Source organism: Aquila chrysaetos, chromosome 3 (genome assembly GCF_900496995.4).
Source record: "Aquila chrysaetos chrysaetos chromosome 3, bAquChr1.4, whole genome shotgun sequence".
In the NCBI taxonomy this organism is placed as follows: domain Eukaryota; kingdom Metazoa; phylum Chordata; class Aves; order Accipitriformes; family Accipitridae; genus Aquila; species Aquila chrysaetos.
The window spans coordinates 50,115,700-50,141,323 of NC_044006.1; the positions used below are offsets into that span (position 1 = coordinate 50,115,700).

The 25,624-nt window shown below is 40.2% G+C and overlaps 1 protein-coding gene across 3 annotated transcripts in view; it reads right to left on the minus strand.

Moving 5' to 3' along the window:
- NXPH1 (neurexophilin 1) overlaps nucleotides 1-25,318 on the minus strand; it is a 232,004-nt gene extending 206,686 nt beyond the window's left edge. Inside the window, exons 1-2 of one of the 3 annotated variants that reach the window (XM_041122687.1) lie at nucleotides 25,216-25,318; nucleotides 15,196-15,284 (exon numbers count right to left, since the gene is read on the minus strand). Coding sequence is in view for 1 of the 3 variants with exons in the window: in XM_030010053.2 (XP_029865913.1) it covers nucleotides 2,835-2,852 (18 nt within the window). In the remaining 2 variants the exon portion in view is untranslated. Of the gene's footprint in view, nucleotides 1-2,834; nucleotides 3,058-8,902; nucleotides 8,981-15,195; nucleotides 15,285-25,215 lie in introns of those variants that run through there. The other 2 variants (XM_030010053.2, XM_030010048.2) reach the window with 2 other exon arrangements.
- Nucleotides 25,319-25,624: the final 306 nt, after the last annotated feature.

Here is a 25,624-nt window from a genome sequence, read left to right on the forward strand (position 1 = left end):
TTCCTCATTTCCCCTTCACAAAAATATATCTTGAGTGCAATCCTGATTTCTTGAAATCAAACACCTCTGGCTGTAATAGGGGCAGGGTTTCTTTGGTTGCTTCTGCTCCCCTGCCCCATCCCACCTCATTGCCACCAATCCAGCCCTCCTCATCAGACAGGCTCTGCTCATGGCCACAGCTATTTCTCTCTTTAGCCACACCAAGTAATTGCTCTGCAGCCACACCTTCACAGTAACTCTCAAAAAAGACAAGCACAGCCTGAATACAGCAAGTGTTTACTCTTTGTCCTCATCTTCCTTCCTTCCAGTTTCTTCTATTTCTATCAAACATGACCAAACTATATATTTTTGTCCTCATTGCTGCTACTTTTACTTTTGCTTACACCTTCGGGCCTCTTTGGGCCTGTAAAGTGTAATTTCTCATTTCTCCATCCTCAGGTGGTACCTTGAGTGCAAAAGCCCATTCCCAGATGGGGAGAATTATCCAGATGATCCTAAGGCATCTAAACATTTCCAGTCACTACAGAAATATGAATAAACAGGCAGATATGGGTTGTGAGACTCTAGGGAAAAGGAATACACATTTTTTGGTAGATAACATTTCCTCTGGCATTTTTCTGCAATGGCACTTTTAAACATCTGCTGCATCTTGCCACCTTGCACAGTGATACCGTCATAACTCATCAGTGATGCCCGGGTGGTATTTGCATAGCAAACCTCTAAGGAATGTCTATATTCCTCAGGAAGGGAAAATGGTAATTTGGTAGCTTGCATTTTCCCCTCTAACACTAATTCTCAGGTTGATATTGCAGGACAGTGTGAGGAGCAATGACCTGCAGAGGGTTCTGTCTTCCAGATAAGGTGTGAAACCAAGAGTCAGCTACTTGCAGTCACTAAAGATACTGTGCCACTTTTCTCTAAGGTGTATTATTTCCTCTACTCTGGTGAAATCACAGCTGTGAACCTTACATTCTGCCTATCTATTTTCTCCTTAAAATTAAATTGGATAGGATGGTTTTCATTTCCTGTCCCATCACTTCTTGTGTTGTGTGGCTACAGGCAGTTAAACAACCACAGTTTTCACCCTGGAGGTGCCTGTATCTCAGTAAAGGGTGAAATAATCCTTTTATGAAAAGAATTACCTGCCTCACAGGAATGTTGTGAAGTTTAAGCCTTTTTTTTTTTAAGAGGATTGAGATAAAAAGCACCATGGGTATACAGATGACCTGCGTATTTACAAGGAATTGACAAATTTCAAATGCAATTAATTAAGATCATCATTTTCTGAGGTTTCAGTTTCCTTCATCATTTTTTGAGAGGAGAAAGTTGGTTTTGATTAAGCAAAATAAAAGCAGTTGAAAGATAGTCCAGACAGAAAAGAAAAACCAACCATGGTGCTTTTCTTCAAAGGAAATAGCGCTCTATGCCAGGCATGATCTCTACAGGATGTCTAAAAACGATCGTGAAGGATGGCTGTCATATTAATGCATTTTCAGGTCTTTTCCTGCAGCCACTTTGAAGACATGTGACGCAGCTGTATTTCTTTCTATTCAGCAAAACTAGTGCTTGCTTTGAATACCAAAGGAAAAAAAAAAAAAGAAACAGAGAGATCTCTGTCAGCCGTCCCACAGCCAGTGCAATTCCTGATGAAAATGACGGCAGATGCCTAGTTTTCATTAGTACCTTGCACTTTCGTTCCTATTTCATTGAGTTTTGCAGACCTGGAGACTTGCCATCCAAGAAAAATTAACCCCTTGCAGTGAAACCAGGGAATGTGCTTAAAATTGGGTGTTAACATTGATTTCAACAAATTTAGCAAAGACAGGGCATGGTTAGATGTTATTCCATGGAGTCCTGGCAGAGGGAGACATCAGGAACTTCTCTAGTTATTACACTGGAGGTTCATCTGCCTTGGAAGGATAATTGCTGTTATTAATCCTTGTTTCTGGCTGCATCCAACATGACTAAGAGACTTTCAAGTACCAAGAAAGAGCAGTCTCTAACCTTATCGTCCTAAATTAAATACAGTGTCAGAGGTAAGGGAAAGTAGTACAATGTATAAAGTGCTCCTTAGGATGATCTGAACTAGATGCTGTAAATCAGCCAGGCAGTTTCATAAGTAAGGTTAGGGATTACTTTGAGAATCCTCCAGTCTATTTGAGTCATACAGTGTTTGTAGAAACTGACTGCTTTATTCTTGATGGGTTTTGTCAAGTACCTCCTGTGAAAGTAGGTATACACACCATAGGGAGAAAATTAAGTGTGGCCTATTCTCATTTATTTTCAGGAGAATTTTCCAACTTGCAGTTTAATGAGACTTCACAGAACAAACCCAAATTCTTCCTATTTAAACTCTCCTTTTAAAGTCTTAACTTTCTTTTCTTTTTTTTTTTTTTTTTTTTCCCCCAAAAGTAAATATACTAACTGCGGGCTGGCCTCAAACCCTAATTTACAAATGTTTTATATTAACCAGGTGTTTATTTTGTTTGCATTATCTCATCCTCTTCTTCCCTGGATATTTGAGGATTAGCATATGTTGTGGACAAGATCAAAGAGATCAATTTACAGTTTGTGAGCTTTATAAGGGAATTATTTGATTTTTGCAAACACAACACAGCTGTTGTGCATGCAAAAATCTACTTACTTAATGGTATGTAAAGAAAAGATTTCTATGAACTCTTTTGTTCGACAGAATTCACCCCTCCATCTCCTACAAAAATCAATTAAGATGAAAATGCAACTGGACTGTGTATGTGGGTTGTTTTTTTTAATCAATAGAGCCCCATGTCTCCAGATTCTATTGAAGTAGGTTTTCAAAGCTCTTTTGTTCTCACCTGTCTATGAAAAATCATTCATGGCATCCTGGATCTCAGCTCACAGTGACTGCTTGAATCCAAAAGGTAAAGCACTCTGTCCCCAGGGAGGGCGCCAGCTGTCTCATTGATTCTACATGGCTCTTGGCTGATGCTGAAGTAGCACTGGCATAATTTCCGGAGAGAGGTGTATAATGAGGTAGCACCATGTTAACCATTACCACGGAGAAGTAGAACATCTGGTCTGGAAGAAAAGAGGAGGCCAGAGCTGAACTATCAGCATCAAAGCATGCATTTGTGGGGCAGCATACGCCAAGATTCACTGGCTAGAAGCAACAGATTTAGGGATGCAATGGGATGTAAAAATAAGAGTAAAAATAATAGGGAGAACACTCCTTTTCCAATATATTTCTTCTCTAGCAGTTATGTTCTTGCTGACTTAAAAACAACACTGTTAAAATTCTTCTACTCTGATGAAAGAGAGGTTACTCAGAATAAGCCTCACTTTGTATAAATGCACAGTTATTTCCTCAACATTTTTTTTTTTTTCTATCTGTCTCCATTCCTTTCACAGACCAAGCTGCCACTTTGATGTAATCCCACCAAAACCCCAGCTCGGTGCAACATTTTCTATCCTTTGCAGGTTAAAATTCTACAGCAAGATTTTGCAAATGTCAGGGAGCACCCAGTCTATGGGCTGGGAGCAATCTCCTCGTGCACCTCTCCCACAGTCTGGAGGGACGAGGATGTAAACAGTGAAAATACTTCATCAACAGTTGATGGAGATGGTGGGGAGTGGTTTAAAAACAGAGGCAGAGGGACAGAAAAGGAAGGAAGTCATGCTAGGCAGCCCCTGCTAGCAGGGGCATTCACACCAGGTGCTGGCTCTATTCTCCACTGACTCAATGAAATCCCTGTCTATAGCAATAGGATGCTGGCAGTTTCTGCAGTGGTATACAAATGTCTGGGTATATTTCAGATTGATATTTGTTGGGTTGATACTTTTAAGAAATCTTGGGTTTCCATCAACAAAACAAAAGGAGGTGAGAAGTGTCTTCCTACCATCTGCAAGGGATAAAATGGTCTCTGTATTGGCTTCCAGAGTACAGCTTTCTCACTGGCTGCACTGTCAGCTACCTGAGTGAGCGTATGGTACCTTCACAGCTCTCTCATCACCATTCTGGACATCATCCTCGCTGGGCAGAGTTGCCTCCTAAAGGACTGATACTAGGGAATCTGGTAAAGCACCTGTGGTGCCAAGTCCCCATGGCAGGCATTTCACAATGAAATTCATCACTCTCTCTTACAGTCATGGTGGGGGTTACTCTGTCCAGAGTTTTGCTGTTTGCTTTGGCAGGGTTAGGATTCCCAGCATTGCTCTGTCTCGTGACAGCTTTAGGATTAACTGTCTGACTAACACAGCTTGTTAGTTGTGCACCAAGACTTTTGTCCTTTTGCCTGTTCATCCCTGAACTGGTGTCTTTGCAAAGCATTATGAGGTTGATTGCAATTTTCTTACAATGCTAAATATGGAATAGTTAAATCTGCCAGGGACCTTTTAATCAGTATCTCTACCAATTTTCCTGATGTCCCATCGAGTTGTTCATAGCATGGCTTTGATACGATGTGTTTTAACTGACACAGCAAAGAAAAGCATTGTTAGAACATAAGACTCCCATGACCCCTCTCAACCCCAATCAGGACTCCCCGAAGTCCCTTATTTCACATTGCAAGGAGTCAGACGCACAACAGTAAATTATCCGCTCCTAAAACAGAATACTAATCCTTCATCCTCACCCATTTTCTCCTCTTCTATTCACAAATTGCTCCAGGTAGTTTTCTACTCTGAACAGCCCATTGTTCTTCCTCTACTCCCCCATCTGCCTCCTCAGAGCAATACATCATCTCGTTTCCTAATCAGCTTTTCCTATCCTACTTTTGAACTCCAAAATATTCTGTGCCTTTCTGGATTTGCTAGTCCATCTTTTTCTATTAGTCCACCCTGTTCACTGACTCTTTCAGGTCCTCCCCTCTTTATAAATACCAGGAATGCTGAGGGTTTTAGCATATATGCTCTATTCCCCAATTTAGTGTTATGAGTCTATATCTATCTTACTGGGGACTGGAACTCTGCAAAACATTTCTCCTCAACCCCTGCTTGTTGAGACTGGCAGACCTCCTGGTGTAAACTGTGTCCCCCCTTCCAGACAGTGCATGTGAATATTTTTTTGGCATGGACACTGCGGCTCAAAGGGAGGTGGGTATTTCTCCTAAGTTTTAGCTCAACAAGGAGTTGGGACACTGCTGGTGGGTGCCTCCACAGCCAGGAGCTGCAAAATACTCCCAAATCCTAAAGGACAGATATAGCCAGGAAAAAAAAAAAAAAAAAGGCACCACTGCATTAGAACAGACCATATAAAAAGTTTCTTTACAGACCCATCTGTATGAATGTAAGTGGCTGATCCATTTCTCTATAACAATTCTGGTATCAGTCGCCTGACAAGTTACTGCGGGGGAAGAAATAACATGTCATCAAAATGAACTCGAGTATTTCCATTTTGGTGCAGAGAACATTTGATAAAAAGAGGCACTTGTCATCTCTTCCTTAAACATAGTCTTCTGCCTCTTTTGTTCATACCACTAAAAGCTAGATAGCATATGCACAGGGAGTAAATTCTTCACAGGCGGGCATCTGGATCAGTATATTGAAATTGAGTCTATTTTTAGGCAACTGATGCTAGCTTCCCCATGAAACTGCATATTCGTAGTTTTCAGGCTTTCTGAAGTGGATTCTTGCCATAAATTGATTGTAAGTCATTTTGAGTGCATGGGAGGAAGGGCCTGCTCCAAAGTCTATTGAAAATACATTAGAGTCTTTCTATTGATTTGAAAAGCTGAAGATCAAGCCAGCAAGGATTCATTCTGTCCATGTAAAATACAGGCAATTTGCATTAGAAATGCAACATAAATGTATTTCTTATGCAAAACTCAGCTGAACAACACACTTCACTGCCTATCTAGCAAATTCCACAGCTGGAAATATTGTTCTCTCTTTTATATCCTTATTCTTCTTATCCAAGTAGTTAACCAGATATTTGGGGTTTTCTCAATTGTTTCGTTAGGGGGATAAATTGATGACAGAGTCTGTGATTGCTCTGGTACAACCCATTTTCTTTACCAGGAACAAGCATAAATCTCTGATACAGCAGGAACAAGCAATAGAATGTAATTTTTTTTTTTTCTTTCAGCATTCTAAATCTGTCTTTTTAACAATCATTCTGCCCCAAAAGCTGCTTTTTTCCCCTTTGGCTTTCCTCCAGTCATGCCACACATATCTGTCTCCTGTTTTTCTGGTCCTTTCTGCTTGTTTTTCTCCTGGCTGCTGATTGTCTGCTCTATTCATTAGATCCTTAGGCCTGAGACTGCTTTCTAGAAATTTGGGGCTGCTGGGATTTGCTGTCAGTGTTCGTAGTAGCAATCCCATTGTGTCAGTTGCTGCTTAATACCTGCTGTCACTTAACTGTTCTCATTTACCTTAAGAGACAGTGATTGTCACGCCCAGTAATTTCAGTGAGGTCTGTGATTGTTTCCAAATCAAAAAGCTCAGGTCTGCGATCAAGTTACGACATGTAAGTAGTTTCCTTGCACTAGATGATCCACAATAAGTGTCCAAATATTCTTCCTCTTAGGCCATGTCAAATACATAGGAAATTCATTTAGCCAAGTCCCCAAAGAGTGTCATCCAAATCAAAATAATTTTCATATTGACTCACTTGATGTTCTCAGGCCACTAAGGCTCAAAGAAGGCTATATATAGATCAATAGGTTCACATGGGATCAAATGAGAGGAGCATATGGTTTTAAACCTCTTCAGGAAAAATTTGAGCTATGAATCAAGCCATTCCTCATTTTGTGAACTTGTATTACCTTGAATGATCACACATTGTGAAGCAATGGATATATATTAAATTATTACCTTTTGGGGACAGTATAACTTGTCTAAGCCACACACTGTTAGGACAGCAGAAATTCAGTGTCCAATGTAATTCTGTTATATTATTTTTTCTCTCAAATTTGAATATTTTTATTTCTTAAAGTTTTGAAACACATGTAAAGTCAAGATGTATTCATAGAACTTATTTTAGCAAATAAGTGTGGCATTTGATCCCGAAGGGAGCCAGTAATAGAGATTCCTGGTGTTTATTCTGGGGTCAATCACCAATTTGCAGAGAGATTCATATTCTAATTTTTGGTCTTGTGTGATGGCCTACAGAATATTTTTCAGTAGACTCATGAATTCTCATTAATTTATGAACTCTCTGTCGTGGTTTAACCCCAGCCAGCAACTAAGCACCACGCAGCCGCTCACTCACCCCCCCCCCACCCAGTGGGATGGGGGAGAAAATCGGGAAAAGAAGCAAATCCACGGGTTGAGATAAGAACAGTTTAATAGAACAGAAAAGAAGAAACGAATAATGATAATGATAACACTAATAAAATGACAACAGCAATAATGAAAGGATTGGAATGTACAAATGATGCACAGTGTAATTGCTCACCACCCACCGACCGGCACCCAGCTAGTCCCCGAGCGGCGACTCCCTGCCCCCACTTCCCAGTTCCTATACTAGATGGGATGTCCCATGGTATGGAATACCCCGTTGGCCAGTTTGGGTCAGGTGCCCTGGCTGTGTCCTGTGCCAACTTCTTGTGCCCCTCCAGCTTTCTCGCTGGCTGGGCATGAGAAGCTGAAAAATCCTTGACATTAGTCTAAACACTGCTAGCAGCAACTGAAAACATCGGTGTTATCAACATTCTTCTCATACTGAACTCAAAACATAGCACCGTACCAGCTACTAGGAAGACAGTTAACTCTATTCCAGCTGAAACTAGGACACTCTCTTTATGGCTGTTATTTTCAACATGGAATAAATTTATGCAAAAAGAGACCCTGCCTGAGAGATAGAAATGAGTCCTCAGGGCCTTGTACGGCTTCTCCCCAGCAAAATAACGGAAGTCACTGCCTGAGCCATTAACTCTTAATAATTTCAAGCATCAAATTAAAGAAGGGATGGAGAATAGAAACAACACAGAGGAAGGACAGGAGGAGGAGATACTTAAAAATGGATTTTACAAGCAACACTCTAACAAAAGTAGCAAAAAAACCCCCTAAAACAGGAAAGAGGGTCTGGCAGAGAAAGATCGAGAAGTCCTGAGAAACCTTAACCACAATATTAATGATCCTTTAAAAAAAATCCTAAAAGGTGGATTTTTTTTTTTTACAAATCTTCTTTGTTTTCCATTTCTTTCATTATTTGTATGCTCAAGCTCTTTTGCAAAGGCTGAATGTGTTTAGCTTCAGCTGTCACAGAGCTCTGCAGAGTTAAATAGCCTGTCAGAGCTAACTCAGGAGAGCTCTTCTTCTGGGCCTTGATGAAACAAAAGCTATTTCAGAAGAGTGTATGAGCACAGCAACATTCAAATGTTTCTGGAATCATATTAGTATAAAAAGTAATGCTTTCGTATGTAATTTTTGTATGCCCCCTCCCTCTTACTGCTGAATAAAAAAAGCCTATTTACACCAAAAGTAATAAATTGTGACATTGTGCTCATACGAAAAACTATTGAAATTAATGACAAGAAAACCACAGTGTGTTCAGCCTTCTATATGAATTTTACTTTCCCACTTATTTTGGGTCTTGGCTATGCTTTGTCAAGACAAAGAGTTATAAACACCTACAAAATGTGTTTACCCTGGTCTTCTACTCCCTGATGGAAAGCTTTCACCTCTCAACCACTATATAAAAGATGGGCACTATTGCTCTCCCTATCCTTTCTCTGTACCTTCAAAGAAGAAAAGGATTTAATTATCTGTTCTAATGAGTTGACATGGAGGCATAAACAAAAGGAATCCCTGTCTGAGGGGCTTAAATTTCCCCATACATTTGGTGCCTAACTCAGATTTGTCAACTCTGCTCCCAGAGCCAGTCTTCAGATCTGAGCTTGACTATACATGAAAAGCCAGGTATAAAAGATTTGACCAAGGTCATGCAGAAGTCTGGGATGGAGTGAGGGATTGAAATTCTTACCTTCAAATGGCTTGTTCCCTTCTAGTGCACCTGGAATGGCCCTGAGGACCAAAGCACTAGCTATTCACATAATGAATAACCCTTCCACTAAAAATTGCGCCAGGCACACTCGGCAGCAGGAGCAAGGATAAGTGGGAGGACTAAGCTAGCTGATAACACTTGGTAAACTATTAACCAGCCCACACATGGGCTTGAAAGGTTTGTATGTGTATATATTAATCTTTTCTGTAAACATACAGAGGACAATTGCGGACACGGTGGCTTAAACTGCCAGTGTTAATAGATTGCTGACCCAACACAATTACTACTGCACAACTCCCACAGATATCTGTCCTTTCTGCTGAGAAGGACATCCTAGTTGGGTCCTCACATCCTGCAGAAAGTGGATGGGCCTGATAGAAATCAGTTATGCAAGGGGAAAAAAACCCAAAACAAACAAACACACAAAGAAACCCAAAATAAGGGTATATACATATGTATATAACTGGTGTTTGGTTTGCACTGAGAAATATAAAAGATAACACAGAAAAGCTCTTTGTGACACCTAATACAGATCATCTTGAAGAGTGTGGGACATGTCCTCACTTGAATCCAGTAACTCCAGCACAGAGAATGCATGGAGGCTGCAGTTTGTTGGCAATGGTTGCAATAGGAGCCTCATGGTCCTGCTCAGTGGCCCTAGGTTAAAAAACAGATTTGTCCTCTGCATACCATCTGTATTCTATCCACCTAAAGCCCAAATACTCAGGCTATAAAAGCAGAGCAGCTCTCAGTGAGGGTGTATAAGTATCAAAACCCCTGAATATACATGAGTATTCATGTATCTGCATTTGTGTACGTCCTGTGTGTCCTGGAAGCCCTGAGATCCCAGCAAATCTATTACATCCCGATCCAGTTTCTCTGGGCATTCTGTTTTAATGGTTGTATGATATTGCTGGTGGCTATGATAAAGGTCTCTGGTCCACCCCAGAAGTACATACATATCAACTCTGAGAAATGCCATTCCTTTTTATATCAAAGCACCTGGTTTCCTTTTGCAATAAAAGGTGCTATATAAGGCAAGATATGACAATCTGAGCAATAAAATTAGAAATCCTAATCTCTCCATGCTGGGCACAGAGAGAAGTTCATTGAGGCATTGGTTTACTGTAGTATGTTATCGAATTGTGATAATGCAGATAAAAAGGGAATGGAAATGGCAGTTATTAAACCAATTGTATCTGCAAGGATATTAATTTAATCTATCTCACTTGATTATTATTATTACCATGAAGCTTAAATGCAAATCCTGAAGTGTGAGTTAAATAGATGACTGAGTTTAGTTAGGGGGAAGGGAAATAAAGGATTAACAATTATAAATGCCACTTCCTTATATGAATTTGGAAAAGAAAATCTTTCTTCTAAGTGATACTTTGATATCCTTCTTGTTTTCTAGTCTTCTTGTTAGGAATTTTTAAAGCTCCTACTTTAAAGGAATCCATAAAGAGGACTAGTGTATACAGTTTTGCTTTAATGGACATGAATATGTTTGCCTGATATTAAAACTTAATTCTCTGGTGTTTCAGTAGATGCTCGGAAGCATATGGAAATCAGAACACCGAGTGAACTCAAAGAGAAATGTGAATGGTTCTTCTGCCTACAAATAAACAATATGCTCTAATTAGTTTTAAAATTTGTATTAGGTTATTGTGGTGCTAGCACACCCCAAAAAGAATTAAAATGTGAAAAATATGGTTTCTGTTTTATGTTTCCATTTCAGTGTATGGGATTCTTTCTTCACATATCACATTTCTTTAAAGAAAGAGTTAGGGTTGTGTTAGGTTTCTTATACTGTACATATTTAAAAGCCTATATCCAGGGACCAGCACAATAAACCAGTGTATTCTGATAGATTAAAAGTGAAATTTGGTCTTCTTTTAGATAAATGGCAAAATTCCAGGGTGTCACCTGAGGTATAAATACTGGAATCAGAGACTATCCACATCCTGACTGAGGATGTATCTATAATATATACTACACTTTCAAGTCACTTGCTGAGGGTAATTTCATCTCAGAAAGACCATTTTACCAGAATGACTGTGGTGCTTCTGGTACCCAAGTAGGCTTGTTCAGAGCACTGTGCTCTGGACGTATAACCAGATACGTGCAGCCGAGCCTTCAATCATCTACTTAATCTCCCTGTACTTTAGTTTTCTTATTGACAGAGTAGAAGACAGGCTGGAAGTCAGAATTGTGGCATAAGATAAGAGGTATAATTAACCTTTATAAAGTATTATGAAATTCTTAAATGAAAAGAACTAAGTAACAAACCGACACAGCAAGAAACAAACCCCAAACTTCATTCTGTGAATTAACTCTCCTAGCCGAATTTTACCTTTGCCTCTTTTTATTCCTTGTCCCTATCACTTCTCATCCCTGTAAAAGTATTTATTTCCAGAAATTAGAATATTGTAGGCACAGTCCGCTGATATATTTCTTCATACTGGACTGAAATAACTTCAGATAGTCTTGTTTTTATTAGGAGTCTCTAAATGGAAAACACCTACCATCACCACCCCAACACCTTCCAAAAGAAACTGTAGTCATCCCTAGAACCCAATTAAACAACAGAAAAAAGCAACAGTATAGACAATGTCCTGCAGATTTGGGTCCTATAATTGGGTTCTTTGGTATGTTTTCCAGCATCAGGGCTATGGTCACACTGCAGCCCTTCCTTGGGCCAAGAGGAAAACACTTCTTTCTGCCTCCGCCCAGCTACATATTTCATAAAGTGTTTGGAAATTTATCTTTGAGACTACTGTTTTTCTCTCAGACTGGCTGGAATAGGCCAAGAAATTCAGTGGTTATAAGGAGATGAGTGAAGGGAACGGTAAAACACACATGTATCCACACACATATTAATCCAGCAATGATTTCATTAGCCTCCTTTCTTTAGGAAACTGCACTGAACCTGTTTGAAATAACTTCAAATAGTGTAAGAAAAAGAAGAATAAACATCCAGAATTGTAAGGAGGTTGATTCACTTCTGATAAAAATCAGACTATAGTGTACTGGACCAAGTCTTAAAACCTCAGTCCTGCAAAACATTTAACACTCATTCTTAAGGTAATGTGTTTAAAATGGACTACATGCTTAAAAGACTTGTTAAATTGCAGCCATACTTTATGCTGAAAGTTAGGATTCAGATCTTATGAATTTAAAATAATAGCTAAGCCAACGGTAGCCGAGGTTTATTATTATAGCTGTGTGCAGCATGGTAATCAAACCCGTGGAAATGTCTGCAGCTGTACCCACAACATCTGAAATGCTTCCTTCACTAAGCTGAGCTCTTGAACTAAGTGGATTGTTGCCTACCACCCAACATACACAAAAAAACCCAGAGAACAGAAAGAAAAATATCGTTTTGGCTGCCATATCCCTAAGTTAATAATCATTGTAGGAGCACATGTTGAGTTTTAGTATTAAAACGAAGGGTTTCATATTACAGATTATAGGGAGACTCGTGAACAAAGTGGCAGATATAGAAAATCAAAGTGTCTATTGAGGCATGGAGCTGCAATACAAAAATAATCAGTGCAGAAAGCAAGGCAGTGACAATACAATTTTAAATCCATTTGATAGGCAAACTATATCTGTTGAAACTTCTCAGGGTGAATGAGTACAAAACTCATTATCAGTATTGCAGCATGTCCCATGACACCACTTTATTTATTCAGATGAAGATTGGAGAATGTGAGTAAATACAGCATCCCTGCACTCTAAAAATTCTTTGCAGGTAAATCCTTTGCCTGTATTTGTTCTTTGTGCACTTTCCATGAGTCTTTCATGCAATCTTCCTGCCCACTGTAGGAAAACAAGCTTTATAGAAAGTACAGGTCATATGCCTGTGAAGTGTATTTACCATTTAGAATGGTCAGTGAACACATTCAGGGTCTTAATGATACCGGAAAGTACTGAATCCTTAATCTCTGCTTTTATCATTTAATGTTCTTGGTTGAGTATCTCAGATGTCTGTGAAGCATCACAGAGTACTCAGTCATGCCTTTAAATGGTGAGAGTTACTTGGCTGGCAGAGTCCATTCAGTCACACTGTGTGGCAACATACTTTGCATCTTGACACAAATGTTTGTTTTTCACTAAGTATTTTTCACATACGAATTTTCCCCCCAGGACTATGGATCCCAAGCAGTCTGCAGCCCATTTCAATCCGTGTCACTGGCCAGCACCTTGGATCCTAATGTAGAGGGATCTGTTCTTCTCCTCTCATTTGAATAAAAAGAAGTCTCATAAATTATCGTTCCTGAAATATTTCAAAGGGACATGACCAATCACATTTGTACATTTTTCAAGATGGCAAAACTTTTAAAGATCACAGTGTCAGTGATTATCCATGGTTTGGACTGTGATTTTTTCACCCCAAATCCAGAACTACACCTGATTTGATAGTGTCTGAAGCCTGAACAATCTCTTAGCACTGGTATGTGGGGATCTGTGATTTCCAGTGAGCTTTGCATCAGACTCACATACAATAATTACTATTGTTTGCTCTGCTTTGTAGTGGAAAGCTAGTGAAGATTCAGATTGTGCTTTTTCTTTTTTTTTTTTCCTCATTCTTGCTGTAATCTCTGTAATTGTGGTAATAACGATCTGAACTACCTTGCCCTTTTCCTTATTGAGTAATTTGATTTGAAATCAACTCCTATTCTCACGTTCAGTAACCTTAGGGAAGAGGTGAAACAGAGAGGTCATTCAAAATACAGAGACTATCAAAAAGGTTTAAATAACTGAATCATTAAGATTCCATAACCTCCTCTCCATGACAAAGATGGTAATGAGAAGAGGAAATAGCATACTATGCAATGTATTCAGTGGGAAAATTACTGTAATGAAACTTAAGCACAGGAAATAATACAAATGTAGCCTGTTCTCATTATATTCTAAAGATTGACATTTCTGTATCCCTTTCTATCTGTCGTTGTCACTCTTCTATGAAAATGAAACCATGCTTTCATCTTAAAAGTCACATTTTGCTCAGCATACAATACAAATGTATCACAGAAAATTGTAAGACCAGATATGTGGTCAAGCGGTCAGAGTATTTCTTTACCGTTCATACAAATTGGGAAACAAATCTTATGCTCAAATCTAAATGCAGTATTTATCAAGCATTACAACTATATTAAGATTTATAAGGTATAGAACAGCCTTTGGAAACATCCAAAATAAGTCTCTATGTGCAACCATGAACCAGTTGTATCCTGTTGAGACATGAAGTGAAATAACGAGTTTTCCTCAGGAGACTTCCATGCAGATGATTACTCCAGTCATCCACAATATGCACAGACTTGCCATCTGCAATGCAAAATGAGTAAGATGTTATTGGTACTTCCATAGCTCACACTCCTTGTGGGCCTTGATCTAAACTCTTTAAATCTCCCATGATCATGAGCACAGAAGGGAGACCAGTGTACTGGAGCCTAGTACTCCTTACCTCACAAAATCTGATATGAACTCAATGCAGTGAGGCACATTGTATGCAACTTTTTCATAATCTTCATCTAAAACTCAATTAAATGAACCACAGGCACATGTTATCAAACAATTTCCTGTGCAGAGGTACTAACAGACTGGAAGAAGATACTACTTCTTATTCTCTAGACTCACGTATAATGATGAGACACTTGGCAGGTGGGGATTTCTCTTCTCTTCCCATCTGGTTTGCTTCCTTTGAGCAGAATTCTAGCACTCAGTGCCTAGTGGCCCCTGCATCAATAAACACCCCTATGTTTCTAGTGTTACATCTTCACTTGACATAACAACAAATGAAAGTGTTCTTCTGTATATTCAGTTCTGTTTCACATAGCTTTGGCAACTGCCAGCTGGAACAGGAAAAGACGCTCTAATTTCAATAGTTGACATAACTGATAGGCAGAGAAAGGCAACCAGTGACAACCAAAAAGGAACAGGACATTACAGAAAACTTGTATGTTAACACCAGAGTCCAAGGCCAAACAGATCACTAAGTAAGATTCAAACCTCACCTTTTCCTGGCCCCAGCTGTCACCAGGCATCAGACCTAACAATTCCTAAATTCATGTTTCTCTTCACTGACTCATAGGAAGTACTCCTATACATGGATAGTGCAGTGGCTGTCAAGCACAGATCACATCGAATACATTCTAGAAAGAGAGGGGCAAAATGAGCGCAACTCAGCACCCATCTACTTTCTGAAGACCAAACTATATGCAAACTTGGGAACCACTCCACAGTGGGGTAAAGTACCAATCACACACCTGGGACCTGGGATCCTTCATATAGCTAGAGCTCCCAGCCACATCCACACATCAGCTCTCTGAACCATTGCAGTCCTCCAAGCAAGGACCTGGTAGAAGACAGGAGTGCAAATCAAGTGAAAAGATCTGGATGCTCTTCATGGCTTCAGCTATTCTTTTCTTCTATCCCAGTGATGAAGTTGCTCCCAGTGAAGAAGGGGGAGAAAAGGGAAAGGGGCGTATAAGGAAAACTTTGAGAACTCTTAGTAGAGTATACAGAGGGCATACAATATAACATTTTCCTAGTGTAAGGTCTTGTCCTATTTTGGAATACTGCTTTTCCTCCATTTGAATTCATGGCCAACACTGCATACATGCATCTGTCCTTAGAAGGTACAGGTGTCGCCTTGTAAGTATATCTAAGGATTTGGTTGTTGTGGCAAGGGCAGAGGACTTGTCATGGACATTTTTCCTACCAAAGTCACACATTTTGATCTGAGTGACATAAAAAGGCTGTGTGACTCTGGTAAAACATGGAGAGTTCACTGCAGATCTCTCTTATATTAATTCCTCATTTCCTAAAACTTCAGTATAGCAAATCCCAGGGCAAGCTTGTCTAGAGAAGAATTTTAATGTGTGCAGAAACTTCTTTCCAACACTTCACATGATATTACGAGGCACGTGACAAACTCTGGATGGAGCATTTATGACACCTGACATCTAGAGAATTCACATGCCTTTTCAATGACAGCTGCCGAGAAGAAATAGCATCCTCCAGCTGCACAACTTTATCCTTCCCTCACTTGTGAATTGAGATGTTTGGCTTTAAAGTGGCACTCTGTACTGTACTCTTAAAACTGCAATTGTCACTTGATGAAAGGAAGCCAAATGCTCCATCAGTGACATCTGACAGCAAATAAAACTCTCCTTCCTAAGGGCATAATGGGCAGGATGCAGCCATATCATTCTTTCCTCTTATTAAATCACACTATCAGTGGGATTAACTATCAGGCAGTAGACACATGGACTCCACAAAAATATACAAAACAGAAGCACAGTACAAAAGGCAAGCACACGCCTCTCCTCAGAACTGAGCACTGTGACATTTCATGAATAAATTAATGCGATTACTCCTCCAAAGAAAGCCCAAGGTAAACAGTTGGTACTAGTGCAAGGCCAGGTACCCTATCACCTTAAGCCTGGCCTTCACAGTGGGGTGAAACCATGGGGGAGGAAAGAAACAGCGGTTCCTCACTATCTGCATTCACTTGCAGGATAAAGAACAACACAACCATATGCACAGTAATTGCCAGATAGCTAAACAAGGATGAAAAGCACAACCAGATGAACAAAAAGTCTGAGTTTGTTCATTCTTTCCTCCCACAGCTGCTGCCTGGCCACAGTCTCCTTCTCAAGTCTAATTAGCAGGCCAAATTAAGCCCTCATGTTACTCTGCTCAGTGGAGTTTGCATGTGGCATACATTTGCACTAATGTGCTATGGTAGAGATTTTCTTAAGTGACTCTCTGCTAGTATTTAGATGTTGAGGAATCTGATTTCAGAAAGGGCTGAGTGTCCTAACACCCAGATAGTTTCTCTGTATAAGGACTAAGATGTCAAAGACAATCCAGAGTGAATCAATCAGTTGCAGCTCTAGAGGGGTTAGATCCACTGTGGTACCCATATCAGACCTATCAGGCACACAGACCCTACAGCATCTTCAATGACACTACACACCAATGGTTAGGAAACTTAATGTGTCCCTTAAGTTAAACGAAGAGATTTTTTGCTTTTATGTATGCTGTATCCAGACACAATGACCCTGACTTATTTATTACATTTCTCCAGCCTAATATACAGAAAATAATGCTGCTAATAAAAATCAGATTAAATATTGATAGTAGCTTTTTGTTACTTTTCAATCTTTCCTTTATTTATTCTTATGATACCATTTTCAAATTATAGCTCAATTCCAAAGGACCCACATGGGACTAGCAAAAAGATGCCCTCTTGAATACAAACAACTGTAAGGCCAAGTACAGAACTCCCTTCTCCTACCCCACTGGGTCAAAGAGGAGCAGCTTAGTTGGGAGATCTCCACTATAAAAAGAATCTGACTCCATGTCCCTGCTACATCCTCCCTAAAGAAAGGCTAACCATATCTCCTCTTCAGCATAAACAAGAAAACGTGAGAGTCAGCACAATCCTTCTACTTTTATCTTTCCTTACTTAGGAGGACAGGAGGAAGGGGTTCTCACTGTGAAAAGCCCCTTTTCCTTTATTTGGTGATACAGCTTGCCCCACTAAGACACAACATTTCTGTTTCTCCCTTGCACAAGGAAGGCCAAATTCTGTGTTGCATGGAATAAGCGATGAGTGGATTTGACCTTTCCCAGGCAGATGTCTAGTGCAGACCCAAAACTAGAAGTGTCTTGCATAAGAAGGACTTACATGCAGGGTTGAGGAAAGAGAGGACACACATCAGTGCACTTATCTCTGACTGCACAGCAAGCCTGGCCCCCGGTGCTCCAGTCCAAAGCACCATGCAAATCACCTTAACTGACCCCAGTTTATTCGCACAGCATTTTATTCTAGAACATGCATCCTGTGAGTCCCCTTGGCAACTAGCTAACAGCCGGCAAAATATTCTCTGGCAAATGCCCATTAAACTTCACATAACGTTCCTACACCAAAGAGGCTTTATCTCTAGTTTGTAGTCTCATTTTTTTTAAGCATCCTGCAGTACCAGATAAGCTTTTTAAAAAGCTGTTCATTATTTGATGTTTCCTTTGTTCAGAAAAAATGACAACAAATAAATTTGGGGAAAAAAAAACAAACCAGGCACCACTTTGATATTTTCAGTGGTGCTATTCACAAGACAAAGGAAAGATACATTTTCAACATTCTTGCCCAGAATATTAAAGTCCTGGGTTTTGCCAGAGAGACGATTTGGGTATAGAGAGCTTCATTTTCAAAGGTCTCAGCAGTTCTTCTTGTCTGTATCCTCCCCAACAGCATCCTGGATGTCACAATCACTTTCTGGGAAAGCAATTTTGATCTTCCACAGAAAGCTATTAAAAGTAACCTGGATCTTACAGGTATAGCACTTTAACCTGAGAATTTTAAAAAGCCAGTAGCCCTTCTTAATTATTTAATGAAGATTTAGCACTGTGTATTAGCTCCTGGGCAGAGCTGTATGTCAAGTATATGTCATATAATTTGTTACTGAAGGATGAACATTAATGTCTGTTGCCATCTTAGGAGACAGGCTCGACCCAGGCAATACTTTGCTAATAGTTTGCAGGGTGGGAGGATTTTGAATTTCCATAATTTTTAATTATTCATTTGTGTTTTAATGGGGATCCAGGTTCACTTCACATCCTTGGGCCATTGCAGACATTTTACCCCCCCTTGAGTTAATCCTGTGTTCATTCCCCAAAATGAATATTCATACCATTCAAATGCAATTTTTAATTAACTGCACCAGCAGCATTATCATTATTGCACCTGAAAGATCCGAAGCCAGATCATAGAAATGTTGCCACAATAGAATTCACTAAATTCTGCTCACATTCCCTTCTAAGGCTGATCACCTTTAAAGTAATGAGAATAAACTGTGGGATAATATAAAACAGATCTAATTAAGATAATGAACTGGAGATTATGAACATTGCTACCCTGTGTCTGAAGAATTTTAATATATTAGTCTAACAGAAGGTTAAGGATTTACAAAAGGAAAGATATAGAAATATACAATGTGGGTTTTTTTGGACAAAGCTTGAGATTTGGCACCTAAAACATAAAAATAAGAGGGATAAAAGGAAATAAAAGGGCATATTTCAGGAAACACACATCATAATTTCTTTTAATTAATTTACTTAATACTTTCATAGAACACAGGATGAGAGAATTCTCCCTACAAAGTGAGGAATAAAACGAAAGCAGGCAGGGAAACATTATGACAAGCTGAGAGGCACTTATAAGGCTATACTGTGGAGAGTTTTATCCTAGCTTCCATCTGATATGGCTATTATGGCCTTGGATGAATTTTTCTTGAGGGAGCAGCCTAATTAGCTTGCCAGCAGCAGCAAGGAAAGGAAAGGGAGGGAGGCATTCAGAGAGGAAGGGGGTAAATGAGCTGTTAGGTAAAATAGAGTCGATATCAATAAGACCTACTGTTTGGTTTCGGTGAAGCTTCATCTTCCAAAACAAGACAGCAGAGAGACAAATGTCTGAGGGTGAAACTAGAACTCAACAATTTTCTGTAATCAATAGTGGATTGTCAGAAATCGTCCTTCTCACATTTGCAGAGGTACATTCTTCAAAGCAAGTGCCTGGGAACTGCTGCCTTGGAACAGTACCCCCAGATAATTCACTGTAATTATTCTGCTACGGATAAAGTTTCACTCCAGAAAGAATCATTATTACCCTTCTAGAATAGAAACATCAGTTTACTAGCAGATTCGTTAAGGAGTAAGTAAAATGAGGCCAGCCTGCGTTGGCTCAGCGCTGCGCACCCAGAGCACAGCAGCCTCCTCTGGTGAGAGAGGACATTGGGAAAACTGAAGACTCGAGGGGTAAGTCAACACGGAGGCACGACTACAGCTCGGGTAGGCACCACCTGCCTATCACTGGCGATGACAGCAGCATGTCTGCAGCGGCACAGCTTCTCTCAGACTGCACCGCCTTGCCTAAAACTGTAGGTAAGTGCTGAGCTGTGAAGCCTCAGCTGCCGTGGAGGGGCTGCTCCTCATACTCGAGCTAGCTAGTGTAACACCCCGGCCCCTGTGAGCCAGGAGCCTTCATGGCATGAGGAGTGACACAGCTCCTGGAGATATGTGTTCCACGCTCATACTCTAGACTGGCAGGTCCTTTGGTGTGCCCCAGTAGCTGTGGAAGTATAAACATGTCAAAATGTCCATGGTATTATTCTGACTCATCACAGACTCCTTCACAGAGCTACGCTAGCATTGCCGGAGGCAATGGGAGGCACTGGACCCTGCACTCAGGGGAGTGACAAGTCCGTAACGGAGGCTGGTCACTGGACATGATGGGGGAAGCAGTTGGTGATAGCCAGCCCAAAAAGCCATTTCATGTTGTGTTGTCATAGTGATAAAATGTAAGGACAATGGAATCAAATTTTGCCTGATTAAAGACAAGGTTTAGCTTAGAAAATATCCTTTGACAGAAAGAAGTATCTGAGAATAAAATGACAGTAATCTCATTCTGGTTCATTTCTACTGCTCCAAACAGGATGCCATGGACAATATGTAATGGCTCCAAAGTTCATTTCCAAAAGCACAATTCTCACTGCTGCTTCCTGTCCAATTTTCATCTTGTTCCAGACACAGAGGCTGTACTATAGATAAGCCTAATTGTCATTGGCTTCACTGAAATAGCAGCGCTATTTCTCTGTATTTAGGAGCATCCACTTTCCTTGGAAAAATAGCCATCTATGGATCTGGAGACAGAGAAATTCAATTTTTTTTGAGCTTTCCTTCAGATTATTCTACTAAAAAAACCCAAACAAACAACAGCTTTTTCCTCCCTAGAGCAGCAAAGAGATAATATCCATAACGTATTCTCTACAAAGAGTAAAGCCTGTCTGTGAAGTAGACAGGTATTTCCTGGAGGCTTTTTCAATGCTTGGGGTAAGCAAGAAAATAAGAACATAACCAGTCTCACTGCCCATACTCTGAACACCAAGCACATCGCTTTTACCCTCTCTTATTAGCACAGTATTAAAAATAATTCCAAGGAAAACATTCGGCTGTGCACACTCGTCCCCCCGAGGAGAGGGTGAGAGAACAAACATGCACCAGCTGTTCCTCGTGCTGCTCCGTGCTCTACTGCATGTCACTCTGGTGCTTTGGTCATGAGCTCAGTACAAAACCCCAAAAGAATAACCTGGAAATGAAGGCTGTCCTAATATCGCTGAGAGAAGCCTGAAAAAATCAGAACGAGAGCACTGAAGAAATTGCTTATAGGTGTGCCAGCTGTGTACTACACACTGGCTCACCGGAAGAGGACAAATTAAATAAGGAGTCATCTTTACTCCTTGAATTTTAAAACAGACTCTTAGGGCATGTCTTGAAAAGAAATCAGTAGACTTTGGGGTGGGTAAGCCTGATCTTTTAGAAAAATCTGGTTTATCTGAATGACTTGTATTGACCAAACTGACAATGCACTGCAATAAACTGTTAATACTGCCCTGATTTGTACACATTTAATATGGGCATTAAGTACAAGACACTTCCGCTGTGATTATGGGGGGTTGAACAATATGGTGTTTGGACAACAAGCAAGGCGGACGGTCAGTGAGAAGACAAGGCACCTCCTGGTAAACACTTGGGTGAGAGGAGGTTCACTAGCCCTAGGAGGACTGCCTCAGCCTGCCAGGGAGCCCACAAATTGTCCTCCATGAATGCAGGAGATAAAGCAATTCTGAACACATGGAAAGTTAATATCTCTTTACCAGGAAAAGGCAGCTAGAAATATGTAGGTACGTTTAAGCAGATATTGGCTGGTGGGGGTTGAAGAAGGTAGGTCTGCCTGCCTTTAGGAAAAGGAAACATTATTTAGGGGAGACTAAGTGGCTTGTTTTAAAACCTTTCTCCATAACTGCTGTATTCTTACTGCTACCTTGTATTAGAAGTGATCTAGTCACTAAACTCAGTCTAGTCACTGTCCAGTGGAGAGGAGGACTTAAGCAAAGTACAGGAGGGTCACTTGATTTCATCCCAAGAGTTAAAAGTATAAAAGCTAAAACATGAAATCTGAGAAAAGAGAGAGAACACGGGTAAAGTTGGCCTTCCAAATTGTTACAGGCTAGTGAAAAATCTTAGCGAGGAAAGATGTAAACCAATCTTATTTTCCTGTATGATAATTCTGACAATTTTTCAGACAGGTAATATAATTACAGTTTGATCATTTTTAGTGTAGCTTATAATCATCATGGAGAGATGAGACAGCACTTGTCATCTCTGATTTGCAGAGCTGAAGTATTTTTACTAGTATTTACAGATTCTCCCATTCTGTCCATGATTTTTTAGGCTTAAAAAAAAAAAAAAAATCCAAAGTGGTCTTAGTTCACATAGATACTAATTTACCATTTGAATTTTAACTCCACCCTCAGGGAAGGCAGAGAATTCCTTCATAGATGAAGAACCAAGACCTATCTGCAGTGCCACTTAAGAAAATTATTTCTTCTGATTAAACTGGAAATGAATGAAATTATTTGTTGCAAGATCAAAATCCCAACTCCAAAATTGTTGTATTATCAATTATTTCTTTTTTGCTGTCAGTGTTTATTGTCTTTTCAATACCATTGGGTTTTAAGGATAGTTTCATTTATAAACATTTTCCTTCCCCAATATTTAAATCAATAGTTCCAAATACTCTTTTACTCTCCATTATCTTTCCAACTTTTGTTGCCCTCAAGACCATATTTCTATCCCACGCATACGCATAGAGATGAAAAGATCAAGAGATACGAGCTCATTCAAATCTCATCATCTGTCTTATATCCAATGTACCATACATTAATGGAGCACTAAAGTTTTTGAGTTAAATCAAAGTAAAAAATTCAGTTATGATGATAAAAGCTGCTATAATCCAGCAATCGCAATTTTAACTGCTGCATGAATACATGAGTAGGACATATGATTTGAATAACAATGCAAATATTGACAAATATTGAGTAACTGTATGAAAGTGTAACATTTAATATGGTAGCTGTATTATTGTTAAAAAGTGAAGGGGAAGAGACATGTCACTAGGTCAAGGACAAATCCTGATTTTGTCACCACCTGTATACTGATCTTTAATTAATTCTCATATAATCAAACTCCAGGTGCTGAAGTGTACCGCTTTACAAAAGTTTTAAAGGCCCTTGGTATTGTGCTGTTCTGTGTAAAGTAAACCAACTTAAGGAATAGTCATTTAGTAAAAAGACCAAAAAGTATCCCAACAAGAAGAAGCTAAAAGACTATGTAACTCTCTTACCACTCCTTTAACTCAGCAGCTGCTAAGACAACTTGCATCAAAATTACCAGGACGATGAGATGCAACTCCAGCTTGGAACAAGGAGCGTGGGGAGGGAAGCATTACCACTTTGTCAAGAATGGAGAGCTCTTAAGGGAAAGTTTCCAGAAGTCTGGACTTACATTGCCACTGCAGTGACATTTCTGGAAGGTGTCCTCACAACCAGAAGTCACCGTAGCAAAAATGAGTCCCCTGCCCTTTCCACTCTGGAAAAGTAAAACAACCTAATACAATGTCAGGTACTGTGATTTTTAATCATTTGTCCTAATTATTTACTCTCCAGCACTGGTAGGAATCCCCAGAAAAAAACTGGGCTCCTCTCTGCTAGGCCCAGTGCATGAAATAAAGTTCAAACCCAACCCAAAATACAAGCTCAATCCAAAAAGCTTACAATTTAGGGACAAGTCTCTCTCTTATACCTGAGACTTACAGGGATCAAATAGAAAAGCTTAATCCTCACTCTTGCCCATGCAAAAGCAATGTGGAGGCCTAAAGGGGCCCTAAAAATCCCTCACACCCAGTAAGGTTTCTTTAGGAGAGTCACTATGAAAGGACGCAATAAGCCTTGTTCCTAACATCCTTTCTCAAGGTCTTGTGTAAGGAGCACGCTACAGTTTGGAGCAGGGACAAGAGGAACACCATTACGGCTATTTCAGCCATGACATTTCTATTTCATGCAATCCTATTCCATATCCCCATAGGACACTGCAGAGGAACCACAGTTTGAGCTGAACAGATTACACTAGAGCTTTCACCAGACCCCAGGGCAATCCAAGGTTAAAGGAGCACATAAGTGTCTTGAAGCTACTTTAGCCTATCTTCCTTCTGGGTCATGATTTCTGTGCTTCTACTCTAGAGACAGGACACAGAATTTCACTCTGATTTGCTCAAAGTTGTCAGTTCCAGAACTGATTTCAGATGTCCTGATTTCCCAGTCTGCCTGCTTTACACTGCAAGAACTGGGGCTGCTCAGCCTAAAGAAGAGATGGCTCATTGGAATCTTATCAACGTGCATAAATACCTGACAGGGGTGAGTAAAGAAGAAAGAGCCAGACTCTTCTCAGTAGTGCCCAGTGGCAGGATACGAGGCAGTGAGGCACAAACTGAAATGCAAAAATTTGCATTTTTAACACAAAGAAAACCTTTTTTTTTATGGTGAGGGTTGTCAAACACTGGAACAGAGAGGTCATGAAGTCTCCATCCTTGGAGATATTCAAAACCCGAGTGGACGTGGCCTGAGCAACCTGCTCCAGCTGACCCTGCTTTGAGCAGTGGCTTGGACAAGGCAGTGTCCAGACGTTCCTCCCAAGCTCAGCCACTCTGTGATGCTGTGAGTTCAGGAACCCCTGTGGAGAGTAACTTGATGGCTACTTTTCTGTGAGTAACTGAGAGGTATCAGCATCTGTAATGCTTGCTTCAAAATATTTGCTTTTCTGAAGGAACACAGGATGTGCTGACATGGAGGTGCAAACAGAAAAATGCAATTATGAACTGCTCTGGGATACAGAATTCAAAACTATTAATTATGAACTGCTAATGCAGAACACAGTGCTGGATGAATTTCTTCAAAGTTAATATTTCTGCCTGCTCTAGCCCAATTCTCAAGGGTCACCAAGTGGAAGAAAGGCTGCAGAAACTTGGAACTAGAGAACTCCCATATGCTCCTGTGTCTTTAGTGATCCTCCAGCTTTACACATAGTTATATACAGGCTTTCTCAGGAAATTGCTCTCAAGAGACATTCTTCTCGGGGGGTGGGGAGGTGGGCAGGGACAACTTGTGGTGTGGGGTTTTCAAGGGCATGTGAGAGATGTAGAAAACTAATTTACACTAGAAATTGAGAATTGGAACATCCTTTTCTTTGGCTGGTGATGAAAATGCTTCCCACCATATTTATTCCTTGCTGTATATGATTCCTTGCAATAAGAACTACAATTTCAGTGATGTAAGACCATGTTAGCCTCACATGCTCACACTCCTGTAATAATAATAATAACCTACTGCGGTTCTTGTCACCCCAGATGCTTCTGTCCAGTAGCTCTCCACTTTAGGGTCACAGACATCCAGACTAACAGCATGTGTCAGGTAAGGAACAGAAATTCTCTGCCGAAAATAATAACCAGCATGGTGAGGTTGTCAGGTGTCCTAAACGGTACAGTTCTGCAACGGCAGATGATGAACTTACTGGGATTTTTGCACAGCACCAACAAGACTGACTTTCTCCTTACCTTCTTTTTCCACAGCCTCTATAGCATCAGCCTGTACCACTACTGTTCCCTCACCTTGGCAAGCTGTCACAGAAAAGTGCACAAATTAGGAACTCTATGGAGGGCCACGTATTTTGTATCTAGAAATAGGTACAAATCTTCACAGTGGCTTGCCTTCATCCTAGCAAAAATATCTTGCCTTT